We start from the raw sequence: 18642 nt of genomic DNA on the forward strand, positions 1-18642 counted from the left end.
GCAGATAAAGGCTTAGACACAAACATGCCAAAAGATCTGGATGTAATGAACCGACTTTCATTTAGTTAACCTCGTCTCAGAAACATTCAAATTTGTGAGAAATGGATGTGCCTGTCAAATAGTACAACCCAGTTAAGTTTTTTAATTCCAAACTGTAAAATATGAAAAGGTAAACAAGTCCAAGAGGAGTGAATACTTATGCAAGGTACTGCAGCATACATTATGTTAATTTAACATTTAATAAGAGTAAACATAACCAGACAAACTAAAATCCAGATCTTAGTAGTGTATAGTAGGATTTGCCTTAACTTAATTATGAAAGACATCGGCAAAATGTATTTAGAGAGGTTTTGCTTTTGTAAACATTAAATATGCACTTCAATAGGATATAAACTGTTACCTTCCGATTCTCTTCACCACTGGCAACAGACATTCTGGCATTTGGAATGTTTTATAAAAAAAAAATCTCCAACTGCAGGTTCACCCAGTGCAGGGTTAGGGTCACATTACCCTGACCCTAACGCAGTACAGACGCAAATGCCCCTGGATTAATGCTGAACTTCAGCCCTTTAACTTCAACCTCTCAGTTTCATATTGTATAAGTGCAAAGTCCAAACAAAACTGGGTCATGTGTCAGCCACAAAACCTCCCTACACTGGATTACTGTATCTACCAGATGCATTACACATGGCAAGAGATTCACCAAATGCAGTAATAACAATTATATAAACAACATTTCGAGGGTGAAAAGTCACATAGGAGCCAAGTGGGGGTCTCACCGTAGGCCGTCATGGTGCCCACGTAGGGGCCGTCCATCACACCCTGGTGTTCCTCGGCCAGGGCTTTGATGTAGCGCTTGCTGAGGTCCAGGATCTGCACGCGCAACTGAGCACTGCTCTCGTGGGTCACCCTCTGCTGGATGGTGAAATGGAGCAGCATCATGCCCCATATGAAGCCAAAGCTCACCAGGAAGAAGCCCAGCTTCTGGGATGACAGCTTCCATAAAGCCATAGTGTGTGGGTGGGTGGTGTGGGGGTAGACAGTTCAGGAGGGGTCGAATGTCATGGTTGAGACTGTGGAGTTGGAGGAGTTTGGGCTGTGAGTCGTCGCCACCTAATACGGTTCTTCCTGTACATGACGCATCCCTCTGGTTGGTCAGGCAAAGACTCCTAGTGTGGATGTTCCATAATGTTGTGGATGTTCTACAAAGAGAGAGAGACTAATTTTTAAAATGCAATTAGACACACTCATACATGCATGCATGCATTAACATGCACATAAAGTACAAGCACATAGTGTAGTCATCCAACCCTCACATGCCTTTCCTTGTAAACAGAGTAGCTCTGCACATACATGCAGACTGGGGAAGCTTTTGAGCTTCTCAAACAGAGAAGTCCTATACCAGCAAACCACACACGCACGCACGCACACACACACGCACGCACACCAGCCATCCGTTTTCCGGCTGTTTGCCAGTGTACACCGAACGTGATGGTTTCATCCGGCTGGTAACCAACAGCATGATGGTTAATCATCAATTCCACTCTCCATCCTTCCTTTAAAAAAACAAAACAAAAAAAAAAACCAAACAACCCACTCTGAACAATAAAGCTTGCTACTCAGACAGTGGCTGAACACACCCTTACTAAAGCCTTTAGAACACAACCAACCTTGCAGCCAACGGTCTTACAGGTGCCTTTATAGTTGTCTAGTTCCAGCCTGGTGCTCATGTGTAGTCATACACACACACGGACCCCTCTACCCCAATATTTGTCACTGCTCAGAGAGCTGGAGGTTGGCTAAAGTATCTGTCCACCTCCAAGATGTTTCTAACACACACACACACACACACACACACACACACACACACACACACACACACACACACACACACACACACACACACACACACACACACACACACACACACACACACACATACATCGTCAACCCTTTTGCCCAAGTGTTTGAAAAAAGCAAACCAGTCAGTCAATCCCAGCCAGACCCTGCCACTCCTCTTTATGCTTAAAGTGTTAAGCTGAACATCTGCCCTTATGGGGCATGTCATTGTCAGGCCAGCATAAGCCACTGCCCTCCTACCAGCCCACTGACAAGCTGGCCATCGGAACAGAACAGGATGTGAAACAGACAGGCAGGAAGTGTCTGGTTGAGGAGGAGGGATAGACATTTTAGGGTTCTCCGACATCAAACACCAGGAAACGCAGGAAACTGTGGCACTCAGGGCCAGCGCTGAGCTGCTATTGGATGTTTACTCAGGAGAATTGATATAATGAAGTAAAAAATACATCAGGGAAAAGAAACCATCGAACATCCGACAACTGGAGAGCCTGTGAACAAGCTGGCTACCCAAACAAGCTGACTATCCAAACAGCAGAGCCACAAACAAGGTTGTCCTTCCAGACTGCAAGCAGTGCAGAAGTGTTCAACACTGCTCTTTCAACAACTAATCATGCCTACAGGATTGAATATTCCAAAAATTGCTCTTTTAGCAACTAACCATGCCTACAGGCTTTCATATCCCAAACCCTCTTCTGTCAGCAACAAGTCCCTGGGTCAGCCATGCTAAAAAACACAGGTTTAAGCTCAAAGGTCAATAAAATATTGAAAAGTATTGGCATGGGTGAACCATAGGTGTCTATGAACCATATAAAATTTTAAAAGATATATAACAACAAGTATATGACCCATTGTCTCATCCTAAACAGAGAAATGAAGAGAACATCACAGTGCCCAGGGTCATCCCCACACATGACTGGTACACTGCCATCCTTAGTAGAAGAGTTGAAGCTTTAGAAGGCTTTCAAAAGCTCTACAGGTCTCTCTGCCACTTTATTTAGCCACCAGTGAAGAGCACCTGTTGGCAGAGTGCAGACTGATGACCACACACCCACACACAATCAATGCCAATACAGCCATCCAGATAATGCCACTGCCAACCGAAGCAGAGATTTCTCAAACAGAGGTGTGTGAACAGTGAGTGAGCTCCCCCCTTCAGAGCTGAGGAAATGACTGATGTTCTCAGAAGCTACTGACCATCACCAGGAGATTAATCAAAGGTTGTGGGACAGGAAAAAGCAGAGTCAGCCCTATTTGGATCAGAAAATTCAGAAGTTCCAGGAAAACCTCCAATGCTGACTCTAAACCACACCTCCTTCTCTAGCCTCTCTCAGGACTACACTCCCTCTCAGTGTGAATCAGAACCACACCCCTCTCCTACACTCAGGACCACACCCCCTCTCCTAGCAATTCTTAGCACCACACACGCTCAGAGTGAAATGGGACCACACCATCTTCCCTGAACTAACTCATTGTTTAGGTTGCAAACAGCAAAACAGCACAGTTGTATGTTGCTGTTGTGCTCATAACGCTTAAAATAATCCTTGCATCATCTGGTTCTCAGTCCTTTCCCGAGTTCAGAGACCCATGTGGACCCAAGGTGAGGTGAGGAGGCCACATATGTTGAACGTGAGGGGAGGAGGGTACAACCTCACACCGCACCACATCACTGTGGTTACTCACTTGGGCAGAGGACAATGGACAGCTTTGCTTAGAAATGCGTAAAGTCTCTGAAGGTCGCAAACAAGTCAGACTGACATGCTCCTGAAATATGTATGCCTCACCTAGAGCTCTGGAAATTACCCTCTATTGTCTGTGAGGGGAATCCTGGTTTACAGCTGAGGAGGCATGATGCTCTGCTGGCGTGGAAGAGTGCAGCTGCTGGTTCAGTGCCAGCACAGAGCCCAGCGTCAGAGGTAGAAAATCAGAAGTCGTTGGTACACTTCCCATATTTGGAAGCTGATGTAGGTTGGACCATGTTCATTCTAACCCAAGCGTGTTCAGACTCTAACCCTAACCCTAGCATGTTCAAAGCCTAACTCCGAACCTAGCATGTTCAGACTCTTACGTACTGGTAGCGTAACCTTCTTAGGCATCCGCAGTGGCTCCTGAGATGGACTGTACAGTCATTTCACACATTAAGGTATTAACCAGTTTTAACCAGCATAAACTGGCCAAAAAAATGGAGATTTCAGAGGTTTAAAAAGTAATGCAGTCCAAGTGTGTACATGCTGTCCAGGCTCCAGATGAAGATTGTTACCTTAAACCATGGAGCTGGGTGATATTACGTTTAAGATGAGATGTAAGATTAATGATCTTAAACACAGTGCGAGGCATTAGAGAGCTGAGCTCAAGCACTTATGGGATTGGTCCAAACTGGTTATATCACTTTACATTTACAGCATGTGGCAGATGTCCTTGGGCAGAGTGACTTTGAGAAGGGCTTGTAGTCTCTATCGAATACACGTCTTCGGGTGTGAGTAGACAGGTCAGTGGGAAGAGTACCATCAGGCAAAAGCCTGGAAAAAGGGGGTGAGAAGATATTAAGGGTTTTTTCAAACTAATTTGCTAGTAAAACCCCTTGATTCCTGTGTGTCTTACAGAGACAGGTAAACCTGATTTCCAACACAGGGAAACCTAAACAAATGGATTATGAAAATGTACATTTTTGCACTCCAAAACAAATGGTGATCTTGGGTTGAATTTTCTGTGGCTTGAAAATGAATAAATAATTAATTCAATAAAACGAGAAAGTAGTACCTCCACAGGTTTTAAAATATATTGACCTCTGATTGATCGATCTATTTATATATACACACACATACATTTTATATTACACACACACACACACACACACACACACACACACACACAATGCAAAGACATGTAAGACTGGTTTTACAGATGCTGGAACAGTATCCTGGTTTTTTTTTTGGTTTTTTTTTAACTTGAACCAATTTATTGATTTGTGTATTTATGGATGCTGGGTTTCACCTTTACAATAGATCTCAGGTTCCATTCTGACACACACACACACACACACGCACACACACGCACACACACGCACACACACGCACACACACACGCACACACACAATGCTTCTCAAAATTCAGAAAGTAAAACAATCCCACATTGCAACAGGCTACAAGGAAAATCTAGGCATGTTTTGCTGCTGTTGTTTGGTCTATGGCACTACACTTTTTGTCCATTGTTCTGGGACCTGTTTGGTCTATGGTGCTGTCCTTTCACACTGTTCTGGGACCTGTTTGCCTGTTTTATTAGGACTTGGGCAAGATGCACTGTTCCTGCAACTTCAATACACCTCCCCACACCACCACTCCCACCCATCCACCAAGAAAATAAACAAAAAACCTCTCAGTGACACACAAAAAACCCCATCCACACTTCCTCCCTTCCACACACAGCCCTGCTCTTAAGCCCCCCAGCCTCAGACACTGTAGTGATGAGTACAGAGGGAATAATTCCACCCATATGGCAAAGCATTGCTGGGCTTGTTTGTTAGCATTGGTTTATTTCACCCACCAGTCCCAGTCTTCCTCTACATTCGGAGTGTTTCTAATAACACGAACGTAGAAACACCCATGTTGTTAGAGTTCCACATAATTGCATCTCACTGTTTACACCGTCTCAAACAAGAATGTAAGTGAGACAATTATGTGGAGACACTTATTTGTACGTCACTTGTCTCAGATGCCTGGCCTAAATCTCCCTTTACAGACTGGTTACGCAGCTGTTTGCTACAGTGGAGGAAAAAAGCATCATCAGGTCACCTGAAAAATGTACATGAACAGTATGAACGATTAATGGTAGTTTAAGTGTAATTACATTTAGGATAAATAGTCAAATATTAGTTCTATTGTGGCAAAGAAACAAAGAACTGTGATTGAAAATATTACCATCATAATGCTCATTAAAAATGGAAAATGGCAGAAATCAGTAGCAAATAACAAAAATGTTATATTTTCAAACCATGACTTTTGCTTTATTTCCTCCATAATGAGCAAAGCATAGATCCAATGCAACATTCTACATTGCAAAGAGGCTTTTCACAGAGCCCTGAGAAACAAGAGGCTGACAGGGTGGGGGTGTCGAGAGAGACAGAGAAAAGCAAAAAGGAGGTAGAGAGAAAAAAAAAAAAGAGACATAGAAAGAGCGAGAAAATGAGCCCTTATAAGACAGGATGCACCGTATAGCCTGTAAACACTACAGGTTATGTGTGTGTGTACTGTTGCGCAGGACGTAGACACACACACACACACACACAGCTCAAATGCTGCAAGTCAACAAAACAATGCACCCCGACATCATGAACCCTGTCCCCAAACATGTCAACCCACCTGTTTAGCTCTGTCCTCAGCAGTGTGGTGGTGACACTGCACCTGCTGTGTGCAAGAGGCCAGATGACAGACGGTTATGGACAACGCCACTCCTCTGTTGTAAAGCCGGTTACTGTAGGAGCATAAAGAAAGTGTGGTTACCTCACAGCTCTTCACAGCACATTCAGCACAGCAGTGACAGGGCACAGTCTGTAGAAAGTGCCTTGCTTGCTGTCCATGCACCCCCCTCAGGCAGACAAGTCACAATCTTTCTACAATACATTCACAATTTACAGGAAAGTTCTGATGTACAGCCTCTCTCAGACTAGCTTTCTCTCAGATCTTGCTTCATATCTCAGTTGGAATGGTTTTCTCTTCCAGTGTTTAAGCACGACCACCGTCTAACGAAGCTCACCCTCAGAGCTCACCTGACAGGAAATGTCAGATTAAAGGTAACGTGGCATTGAAGAGCGTGGGTGGAACAGTTCTGCAGCACAGGCACTCGGGTTCAAACAGCACCGCATGTGCAGCCAGAATCACGGCTCAGTCAGCTGAAGTGCTTTAACGGATTACTGGAAGGCTGCAGACAGAAAGCAGCTTTCACTCAGAGCCCAGGGACTAAAGAGCCCTCATTAGTTCTGATAAATGGACAAAGCCACCATGTGAAGAGCCACAGCAGACAAAGCCACCACTTCTGGTACATCTTCCCCATCGTTTCTGTGGTTCTCTCTCTCAAAATGGCTCGATGACACCATGCTCCTCTCACAACCACATTCATCTTCTCCACCTCAGAACAGCGAGTCAGGCTTCATTTACACGCACAGGGTTGTTCAGAACAACTCAGAAATGCTTCTGTTGTCTCTGTGGAATTGCTCTTAATGCACATACAATCAGGTCAGAGTCTTATGACACCCAGGCAGGGACAGGGTGTCTGAGCAGGAATTCAAGAAACATGAGCGTATTTATAAATATATATTTAGTGAAACTGCTGAGTGTATGATAAGTGATCAGGTGAGTGAGTATCTCTGAAGCAAGCAAAAAACATCACAGTAAAATTCCCAGTAAAAAAATGTTAAGTATCCAGTTGCCAATGTGAATGGTCATTAAAGCCGTGGTGGATTAGCGTGTCAGCATGAGTCTTCTGCAGGCGACGTGGGGTTGGTATGCGTCAGTGACAATCTCATGGCTTGTCTGCCTAACTTGCTAATAGCTCGTTCATAACAAAGTGAAGCTTTCAGTATTACCTTGTCTTGTAAAAACACCAACCCTACAAGTTGTCAGTGGTGTAGTGAGACTGCCATGGCTTTTTTTTTTCTGCCGCAGAGCTGAATGCACAATAAGAATGAATTCTCTGTACATTTGTATTTACATATTCATCAATTTATTTCCTTCTTCTGTTCCCCCCCCCAGTGTATCTGCCATGCGACAGCATATTTTTATTGGTCTGTAGTTCAGTAAATACTTTAACTCTTATGAAGTCTTGAAGCAATTAGCCTCCCTTGCTGGCAGGGGGAAGTGAACATTGGAAAACAATGCTGTTTAATTTGCCCTCTTCAGCGTTATCAGATTCTGAAACAGCCTGCAAATTAGCCGATTATTCCGAGATGCTGGATTTGCAGTGAGCAGCACATCCTTAGTGTCCATGCTCAGAAATTCATGCTTTCCTTACAACTGGAGCCATGAATGGGAACGTTCAACCAGGTAGCTTAACTTCTGAATTTAAAAACACACATGAGCACTTAATTTTAGAGTGCTTTGTAGCTCGAGAAAGAAATGTCATCTAGAGGAGACCCAGTAGAATACAGCGCACTAACTGAATGGACAGAACAGATGTAGGCTGACTTCTTGCCTCCTTTTGATGTGGGTATTTAGCAACAATAACAGAAACAGGTCTAATAATAATAATAATAATAATAAATAAATAAAAAAAAATAATAATAAATTAACATTAACAACAACATACTACTACAGCTACATACAGCAGGTGAAATAAGTATTGAACACGTCATCAGTTTTCTAAGTAAACATATTTCTAAAAGGTGCTATTGACATGAAATTCTCACCAGATGTCGGTAACAACCCATCCAATCCACACATGCAAAGAAATCAAACCATAGATGTCCATAAATTATGTGTAATAATGAGAAATGACACAGGGAAAAAGTATTGAACACATGAAGAAAGAGGTGCAAAAAGCCATGGAAAGTCATAACACCAGCTGAAATCCAACAGTAATTAGAAACCAATCCTACTACTTAGTGCAAATTAATATCAGATGGTTCAACTGATGGCTTATAAAAAGGTGCCTCATTACCAAGGTGCCACAACATCTCATGATGGGTAAAACATCTCAGATACATCTCATGATGGGTAAAACCTATGAGCTCTCTCAAGACCGTCACAACCTTATTGTTGCAAAACATACTGATTTCTAAACTACTGAAGGTTCCAGTGAGTACTGTTGGGGCCATAATCCAGAAGTGGAAAGAACATCATTTCACCATAAACTGACCATGACCAGGTGCTCCCTGCAAGAATTCAGACAAAGAAGTGAATTATCAGAAGAGTTGTCCAAGAGCCAAGGACCACCTGTGGAGAGCTACAGAAAGACCAGGAATCAGCAGGTACAATAAGTAATGCACTCAACCTCCATGGCCTATATGCACGCTCACCACGCAAGACTCCAGTGCTGAAGAAAAAGCATGTTGAAGCACGTTTAAAAGTTGCTCAACAACATTTAGACAAGCCTGTGAAATACTGGGAGAATATAGTCTGGTCAGATGAGACCAAAACTGAACTCATTGGATGCCATAATACACACCATGTTTGGAGGTCAAAAGGCACTGCATATCACCCCAAAAAACACCATACCAAAAGTGAAGTTTGGAGGTGGGAATAGCATGGTGTGGGGGTGTTTTTCAGCATACAGCACCTGCACACTTCATATAGTTGAAGGAAGGATGACAGGACAAATGTACAGAGACATTCTTGATAAAAAATCTGCTGCCATCTACCAGGACAATGAAGATGAAATAAGGGTGGACATTTCAGCAAGACAATGATCCCAAACACACAGCCAAGGAAACTCTCAACTGGTTTCAGAGAAAGAAAATAAAGCTGCTAGAATGGCCCAGCCAATCACCTGACCTACTACTACCACCACCACCACAGTAATAATACATAATACTATTGATAAGAAATAATGACAGTAGCAGGGATGTAACAATGCATCGTGACGTGATGCATCGCGATATAGAAATGTGACGGTGTGCATCGTGGTAATGGATGATATTGCATTCTGTTTATTACGCCAATAATAAATGCTGTTGCATTGTTTGAACACCAGTGGTTGCACTAAACCTATGGCAAAGCTATTACAATAGCACATTGATATAATAGCATGTTATAAACCAAATGTTCCTTGAATTTCTTTTGTATTTTCTTTTAACTGCAGGGGAATAAAACATTCTTTTAATATTTGCACAGTATTTTCCATTGTTTATGCTTCATAAAAAATGCTTTCAATTGATTTTCATATACAGTGAAGCTACATTTTGTTTACAGTGCATTTTGTTTACAACTACTCCCAATTTATTTGAATTACAGGGAACTAAAATATTATTTTTTGGTTAGAAATTTACATAAGAAAAATGTTCACACAAGAGATAAAAATAGTTTCAAATACCGTGAAAAAAAACTGAATTATGAATCCAGTATCGTGAATCAAAACATGAGCAGAGTGCATCATTACATCCCCAAGTAGTATTAGTAATGATAACAATAATAATAATAGACCTTTTTGAACATTTTCAGCAAAATTTGCAAGGTTCAAGAAAAGTTGTACTACTAGAGGCATGAAGGGTGTGACAGGGTCAGGGGGAGAAATGCCTTCAGGTAGGAGAGTACAGTGTTATTTTTGGTTGTGTGGACATCCTGTAGGTTCCTGGTGACGTGTACAGGGAGGCCTGCCAAGAACGAGCTAGGGTACGGAACCGGCCTCCAGGAGATGGAATGGCTGAACCTTGCTGATACTGCACACCAAAAACCCTGCATGACCAGGTCATTCTAGAATGCTGTGCAGGACAACACCCAGCTCTCTCCGCTACCTCCACACTTCAAGACAGGGACATGGGCGGTTGATCAGAGCATGGGCGGCTATCGCCAGGAATACCGAACCATTTAAATCAGAAGAGTCTGAAGCAGAACAGCAGACCACACACACTTACACGCGGAAATGGTGCAACGCTGACCAACTGCGAATTCCTAGTATCCTGCCTATTAGATGCATTTACGTACAGAATCAATTGTATCTGCCATGAATGAGCGTTACCACATATATACAGAAACAGGTGTGGTCACTTAACTAATTTCCACAATCAATGTCTGGCTTTCTTGCAGGGAATTGATTAGCGGTTGGAGCTGATGTCTTGCCGAACGGAGCTCACTGGAGCCCAGGCTTAACAAAGCGAGACCAGTCTGCTCTGAATGCTGGAAACGACTCCAGCCCCTTGGGCCAGTTTGCTCAATGCCCAGTCCAATAAACAGCTTTTAAAATATTGACATTAAATAGGATCCAAATCCCAGCAGCAAAGCACTGGGTCAAAGCCCAGTGAGACAAAGGGGTCTGCTGAGGGCCATTTTAGGCACGAGACTCATGGGCAGAGGCCACACGTCCACGAGCAACCCGCTGGGCACTGCAAATGAAAGCTCCAAAAGCTCACACTATGGAAAGGTGCTGAGACAGTTTGGGGGGGGCAATGGCGCGGCGTGTAAGCAACGTGGGAAGGGGGCGGAGATGTTCTTGTGAGGGCAGCGTGAAGCGATGTAAGCAAATCTGCAATGGGAGTCAAAACGAGAACACAAACAGCCAGGTATTGTTTTTGTTTATCGTGCTCGTTTTTGCCATTGGAATCCGTTGTTTCGCAAATACTGAAGTTTTTTTTTCTGGTCGGTCAGGTGCTGTGGGATGTCTCAATGGCAGACTTCTCAACTCCCACCTTCTCATTAGTCTCTGTCTTTGTGGTGATTTTATGGTCTGGATAGAGTTTGTGCTGGGTGAACAACATGAGGCTTTAAATGTGGAAAAGTGGTACACTCTGCATATACCTCACCATAAGTGCATCTTAAAGAGAGCTTCTCATAACCACAGTCCCAGTGATAAGAAAAGCTTTAACCAGAATCCCTGCACTCATTCAACTCCACGACACAGACACTCAGTAATCACTGTGGAAGAGTGTGTTCTGCACACCCCTTTCAGGGCTCTTCTATATATTAATCCATCCATCCATTCTGCCCAGTGGAGTGCAGCACCTTGCCTACACATTTATATGAACACTAGACTGTACAGAGATGTTTTCTCCCAAGCAGGAAGGGAGCTGGCCCAGTTCGGCCTGCTGCAGCTCACTGCCTGTGCGTAGGAAGTGACCTCATGCTCAGACCCCAACGACTTCAGAGGAAACCCAAACTGACGCAGAAAGAGACACTGATGAAATCACACTTGCCACCGCAGGATTAGCTGCAGCTTTAGAGCACAGTCAACGTGGCCTAAATCTGCAAGATACATACAAACACTGGGTTTAAATGACTAAATACTGCAATATGGCTTCAAATACATAAAGGTGATCCCCTAACAGAGCAATTAAAGGTTTAATTTAGTTTAATTGATGTTTTGTTGGATCCCGTGGTTGCTCTTATTTGTGTGTGTAATATTATATATACACTGCCTGTCCAAAAAAAAAAGGTCACCACCTGGATTTATCTTAGCAAATAGCTAAGAGCCTCCCATTGGATAATTACTGCATGTGTGATTATGTTTCAGCTGGCAACAAGTTATTTAACCCTAACTGATGCAGTGAGTAGCTTCTCATTTGTTAAACAACCATGTCAAAAGATATCCTGTGGTCGTGGAAAAGATGTTAATCTGTTTCAGGGTCAAATTATTGGCATGCATCAAGCAGAGAAAACACCTAAGGAGATTGCTGAAACTACTAAAATTAGGTTAAGAACTGTCCAACGCATTATTAAAAAGTGGAAGGACAGTGGGGAAACATCATCTTCATGGAAGATATGTGGTCAGAAAAAAATCTTGAATGATCATGATCAGCAATCACAAACGTGTGGTGAAATCAATTCATAGAAAAACAACAGTAGAAATCAGGGATATGTTTAATAGTGAAAGCAAGAGCATTTTCACATGCACATTGGGAAGGGAACTCAAGGGATTGGGACTAAACCGCTGGGTAGCCTTAAGAAAACCACTTGTCAGTGAGGCTAACTGGCAAAAACGGCTTTGATTTGCTAGGGAGCATAAAGATTGGACTCTGGAGCAATGAAAGAAGGTCATGTGGTCTGATGAGTCCAGATTTACCATTTCAGAGTGATGGGCGCATCAGGGTAAGAAGAGAGGCAGCTGAAGTGATGCACCGAACATGCTTAGGGGTTTCTGCAGTTGGTCAGGTCTAGGTTCAGCAACGTTATGTGCCCACAGAATGTGGTCAGCTTACTACCTGAATATACTGAACGACCAGGTTATTCCATCAATGGATTTTTTCTTTGCTGATGCTACGGGCATATTCCAAGATGACAATGCCAGGATTCATCAGGCTCAAATTGTGAAAGAGTGGTTCAGGGAGCATGAGACATCATTTTCACACATGGATTCGCCTCCACAGAGTCCAGACCTGAACCCCAATTGAGAATCTTTGGGATGTGCTGGAGAAGATTTTGTGCAGTGGTCCAAATCTCCCATCATCAATACAATACATACCAATACATCTCGGGGTAAAATTAATGCAACTGTGCACAGCAATAAATGTTTTGACATTTCAGAAGCTTGTGGAAACGATGCCGCAGCGAATGCGTGCCGTAATCAAAGCTAAAGGCAGTCCAACGAAATATTAGAGAGAGACCCTTTTTTTGGCTGGGCAGTAATAAATAAATAAATAGATAAAGAGAGAGAAAGTGCATGTGACAGTGAGATGAAGGAGGAGTGACACACACAATCATTAAATGATTTAAAAACTGCATCAGATGTTAATAAAAACAATATTTCAAGGTTGTCAAGTATTGTCTTATGCATAATCAAATACTTTAGAAAGACTACATTGAAAATACAGACCCCAACATACAAACTCGTGCAACAAAAGAGAATATACCCATGATCATTGATATACAGAGGCTTTCTGACTTGTTCACTGCAAAAAATTGAGTACACCCAAGTTTTCCAATTAGCCTAATTACATAAAAATGATTACAAACTGACCATTGAACAGCAGAATTTTGGACCTTTGGGCTGTGTGAATATGTATGTCTGCATCATGGCTCCACATGCAAAATAACTGCCACATGTTGGAAGAATCTGATTGTGAAACACCACAAAGATAGAAAATGGCACAAGATGATGTCCGCAATTAAAAATCAATTGAAACACAGTTGCAGCAGTAACCAAGAGGTATAGAACAAGCCATAGTACCAATAAACGCAACTGTAGAGGCTGGCCTCGTAAAATGATGCCCTGGACAGTCTAGCTCTGAGAAACACGGGGCCAAGTACTTGGCACAGGGGCTATCAATGAAAATAAGGGTTTCTGCGACAGCTCAGACAGTGTGAAGTACATTGCATGAAGTCAACTTCTATGGATGACATCCAAGAAAAAAAATCCCTTGCTTGCTCTTCAGCAGAAAAGTGCAAGATTAAACTTTGCATGAAAAATGAACAAGGTAAGAAGCCTGATGAATATTTGAGACACATTCTTTGGTCCGATAAGACCAAGACAAATGTGTTTGGCTCAGATGGGGCCCAGCGTGCTTGGTGTATACATGGCCAGGACTACCACACAGCCCTGACAGTGATGCACAGAGGGGGCAGTGTGATGATATTGGGCTGCATGGGTGCAAACGGTGCTGTGGAGATGGCACTTAAAGATGATACCATGAATGCTTGTGCATGTACCAAAATACTGACTGACCAGAGTACTCCCACTCAGACACTTGGCAGGATTATTCTAGCATGATAATACAAAGCACACTGCCAAAATCACAAGAGTTTTTAAAGAAGAGAAAATCTATCACCTGCCCAAGTATGCAGCATGACATGAATCTAATGGAACACCTTTGGGGTATTTTAAAATGAATGGTAGAGCAACACAACTCTTCCAACAAAGAGTACTGCAATTACTGTTAGGTGATCCAGTTTTGATTCATTTGACATTTAAGTGATAATGCCCAGGGGTATACTCACTTCTGTTGTATACTGTGTGTGTGTGTGTGTGTGTGTGTGTGTGTGTGTGTGTGTGTGTGTGTGTGTGTATAAGTAAAACCCCCTCTGTGACTTGTTAGAGGGTTAATGTGTATACAGCAGCCTCTTCCAATCATAGTATTGCAAAAGCCAATATACTGTGATGATGATTAACCAATGATGCACTGTATACAGCAGCTCTCATCTAGGGAATTCTGGAGTGACTCCAGCCACTGATTCCTAACATGTGTAGTTCGGCCCCAGAGTGAGATCATACGGAGCACTGCCATTTCCCTGCTGTCATAGCCCCTCAGTACTAGAGAGCATCAACTCGGAGCAAAAGCAAACGTTATGATAACTGGGCCTTCAATAAAATAAATGTGGGCTTGCACAAATGTAACAAAGTTTAGTTGTTGTGACACTCAAGGAAAACCTTTAGTATGCATGCTTTTAAAAGGTTGCGTGATCACAACCAATGCAACATCACAAAAGACACATACATCCTACCAACAGGGTAAGATTAAGGGTTTGGAGCTGTAAAATCAACACTGCACCTTTTATTGGTTGAATCCTGCATTGTGCAGGTGTTTGGGCAGACTTATGTATATACTAGACTTATTTATCTTGCTAATCTGTACCACACATCCGCCTTAGATCGCTTTGAAAATCATTAAGTCGCATGGCACTCTGGTTTGTAGCTAGTAAGAAGCAAACTTTCAGCCTGACTGGAAGAACTTGTTTACATTCTTGCACCACACTGTGATACAAAGGCATTTTTAAGCCGGCAGGACTAGCTATGTAAAACTTTGGTGAGGTAAATGAAGTCGATCCTACTTTCCAAATGCACTTTATGTTTCACCCATCACACCCCTGAAACTTCCACAGAATCAGATTCGTATTTCTATTAAACTTCAATACGCAGCAGCATTTAACCACTTGAAAGTTCTCCGTAGGTTAGTCCATATACAAAGCCATGTCATGAACGAGCGCTAGCTGTCTAGGGCTGTATAGTAGAGGCGTGTTCATCACTTAACTCGCCCCGCTGACGAATGTCAGGAACGCAGTCCATGCTATCTAAACGCATACCCAAACTTTAAATGTTAATTGTTAACGAAAGCGCCCGTTACTTTTTTTTATTTAAAGAAAGCTTACACCTAACGAACACAAATATAAATGTTACCTCGCCTCCTCACATATTGGTTACCTACCGGACCGTGGGGTTTACCTCACCTCCCTAACCTGCTTACTCGACACCCAGAACCAGTCTGAGCTAAACCAACCTACCCAAGGATGAAGACAAGACGACTTAAGACATCACCCAAGACTTCCTCCAGCACTAACGACGCTAACTTATACATCAGCCCAGCTAATCTGATCACTGACGCGAAACTATTAGTGGCGGAGCTAGCTAGCTAGGCAGCGAACTCGGCAATCTGACTATCAGATTTAAATGGTGGTAAACAAAATCGTTAACGGTCATTAAAACCGTTAACGGCAGACGAGCCTTCCATCTAACGACAACGAGTGAGACGCCGTCTGATGTTAGCAGAAGGAATGATAGCTAGCGAGTGAACGAACAAAAGAAATTAGATTTATAAGCACTCCGAAAATCTATCAGACTGTTAGGAATTGTACAAATCATACTGTCGTGTGTTAGTAGTAATTACCGGGCAGCCTTGTCTAGCTAATGCGTCCGGCCAGCGGAGCTTTTCTGTTTGCCCCCTACGAGCTAGCAATAACGTCAGCTAGCACACCCGCAGTGAACCGCAGAGCACGGAGCCTTTGGGTTAGTGTTTTAATACTAGCCGAATGCTTGGAGAAGGTGGTATCATCGTAGCTTACCTTTTCTCTTTAGCCAAATTAGTCCTGTAACATTTGTTTGGTCCATTCGCTTTGAAAACAAGCTCTGGAGAAAAGACTCTGTCTCTTTGAGCAGATCTAGACATACTAACGTCCCTTATAGCAACCACCGATACACAAGCAAGGGAGTTAGGGACCGTGTCAATATTACTAACAATGTGCAACAACGTAATAAACGTAGCTACAATTGATGTGAAACGCATAGCTGGCCTATCACATAGTGTTGCAATGATATATATATAGAGATATGTAGAAAATTGTAGTACAGGTACAGACAGTTTCCAGAGAAACAGAAGAATAATATATAAACAGAAACATATAAAGAGAAAATACTTATATATATATATATATAGTGTGTGTGTGTGTGTGTGTGTGTGTGTGTGTGTGTGTGTGTGTGTGTGTGTGTGAATAGATTTAGAATGTTTAACATTACTCACATTCTAATTCAAATTCAACATTTTCGATAATGCCCATTTTATGATGAACCCTAAAACAAATGTTCAGAATCAGCAAAGAGTTTGTGTTTGTCGCCATCTGCTACTGAGTAAGAAAAACTACAGCGTATTTTGCCTCGTTTGGCTCGTAAGAGAGACGTCAGATAGATTGGGGTGGGCTTTGACAATTTGTGTACATAAGTAACTGTCTAATGAAAGTCAAACTGGGCACTCAATTCCCTAGTGTTTGCAGACATTCATTCGCTGGACTGTCAGTGAGCAGAATATGAAGTTCATCCCTTCGTCTTTTAATTTAGAAAACTGAATGTGAGAGCCAATGAATTATTAACAGCTATTAAATGGTCTGCCTGACTTTAAATTAAAATGATGTAGATGGTTTTGGCTGAAGCTAAATTCAGTCACCACAACGGGGCAATGCAATGAGAGAGATGTCTCGTCTATATTTTTTAAAAGATCTACATATGTTCCTTAAATACATTTTAAGAATGATTGCACACAAACATTTCTGATGTACTCACTATTATTTCCTGAAAGTAGTACAAAAGTAAATTTATATGTAAAAAGAAGAGAAAAACAACTTTAATATTTAACAGCAATAAAAACATTAGCCAATGCATAAAAAAGGAATAAACCAGCAGAAACCCGTATTAACAGAGTGTTTATATAAAAGAGTATTATAGAAAGGAAGCAATTTCTTAAATACCATTTTAAAAATTTGCAGACGGAGACATACTTTGCTGCCATGGTGACTCGCACGCACGCGCGCGCACGCACGCACACACACACACACACACACACACACACACACACAAATACACAGATTTTTTTTCTGCTGTTTTAATGCTCTCAGGTGAACTGACCTTTACACTGACACACAGATATTACATTGAAAATGGCAGGACGAGAGGAGATTCCCTGTGTACCTATTGCTTGGTACTGGACAGTAGTGTTGCAATCTATCCCCCACACTTTCAATATTAAAATAAAAAAATTGGCCACAACCCTTGAACTATCAATACATTTGGGATTAGAATTAAATAAAAAAAGAAATAAGAATTCTTATAGCACAAGACCTACAGCAACATTCAAACCTACGAGAACAGTACTATCCTAAATGGGCAGTAGGCATCATCATTAATAAAACTATGACTTTTTTTTAAAGCAAAATTCAACTTTACCCTCAATTGGACCACATTTCAGCACCCTGCCAAATAGAAATATCTATGATTATCTATTTATCAGTGCATCTGACACCTTCAACAAAACTATGAATGCACTGAAAAAGCAAGAAGAATTATATTGTCAAAAGATCTGTCAATAAATTCAAACCCATTAAATTTTGGTTAAAAAATATTCAATGACATCATTAAATCCATTCTTCTAGAAAGTAGGGAGGTAAGAGGTCCAATAATTTATCACAAACATTTTTTATGTGACACAAATCTCAGAAAAATTTAATTTGTAATTTTGTGAAGATATCTTAAAAGTACATCATAATACAGCAAATATGGCATGCAGAACCAGGCGAATTTCCTCTCTTTCTTTGTTTAAATAAGATTTGAAATTCCTTTCAAATGTATCCTTGGCACATCCACACTCCTATCACCACACAACACTGCCTACACCCACACACAGACTCCCTCAGATCCAGCAAAGAAAAATGGCACCTTCATGGTATCATTCACTGCACCCTCTTAATACCACTCAGAATGAAAGACAAAACCTACCAAATTGAAGACATCAGTAATTGGAGCAAGGAAATTTCTTCCATTAATAAATTAGGATGCCATAAGTTATTGAACAGAGGATAGGTTTAGTGGATTATTTGAATAAAATAAGAAGTCCCAAAGGAAGACGTAACAATGAACAGGCCTAGTGCCCTTAACCTGGAAGCCCA

At 41.9% G+C, this 18642-nt stretch overlaps 1 protein-coding gene across 3 annotated transcripts in view; it reads right to left on the reverse strand.

The window, feature by feature from the left end:
* The window catches only part of mgat5 (alpha-1,6-mannosylglycoprotein 6-beta-N-acetylglucosaminyltransferase), a 57312-nt gene extending 40901 nt beyond the window's left edge, over positions 1 to 16411 (reverse strand). For 2 of the 3 annotated variants that reach the window (XM_027016638.3, XM_027016636.3), the window contains exons 1-3: positions 16273 to 16411; positions 6217 to 6328; positions 780 to 1202 (exon numbers count right to left, since the gene is read on the reverse strand). In XM_027016638.3, coding sequence (XP_026872439.1) covers positions 780 to 1011 — 232 coding nt within the window. In that variant the 5' untranslated portion in view covers positions 1012 to 1202; positions 6217 to 6328; positions 16273 to 16411. The remainder of the gene's footprint in view (positions 1 to 779; positions 1203 to 6216; positions 6329 to 16272) is intronic. The other variant, XM_027016637.3, reaches the window with a different exon arrangement.
* Between the last annotated feature and the right edge of the window lie 2231 nt (positions 16412 to 18642).

This window comes from Electrophorus electricus, chromosome 23 (genome assembly GCF_041902795.1).
Source record: "Electrophorus electricus isolate QZ-2024a chromosome 23, ASM4190279v1, whole genome shotgun sequence".
Taxonomy (NCBI): domain Eukaryota; kingdom Metazoa; phylum Chordata; class Actinopteri; order Gymnotiformes; family Gymnotidae; genus Electrophorus; species Electrophorus electricus.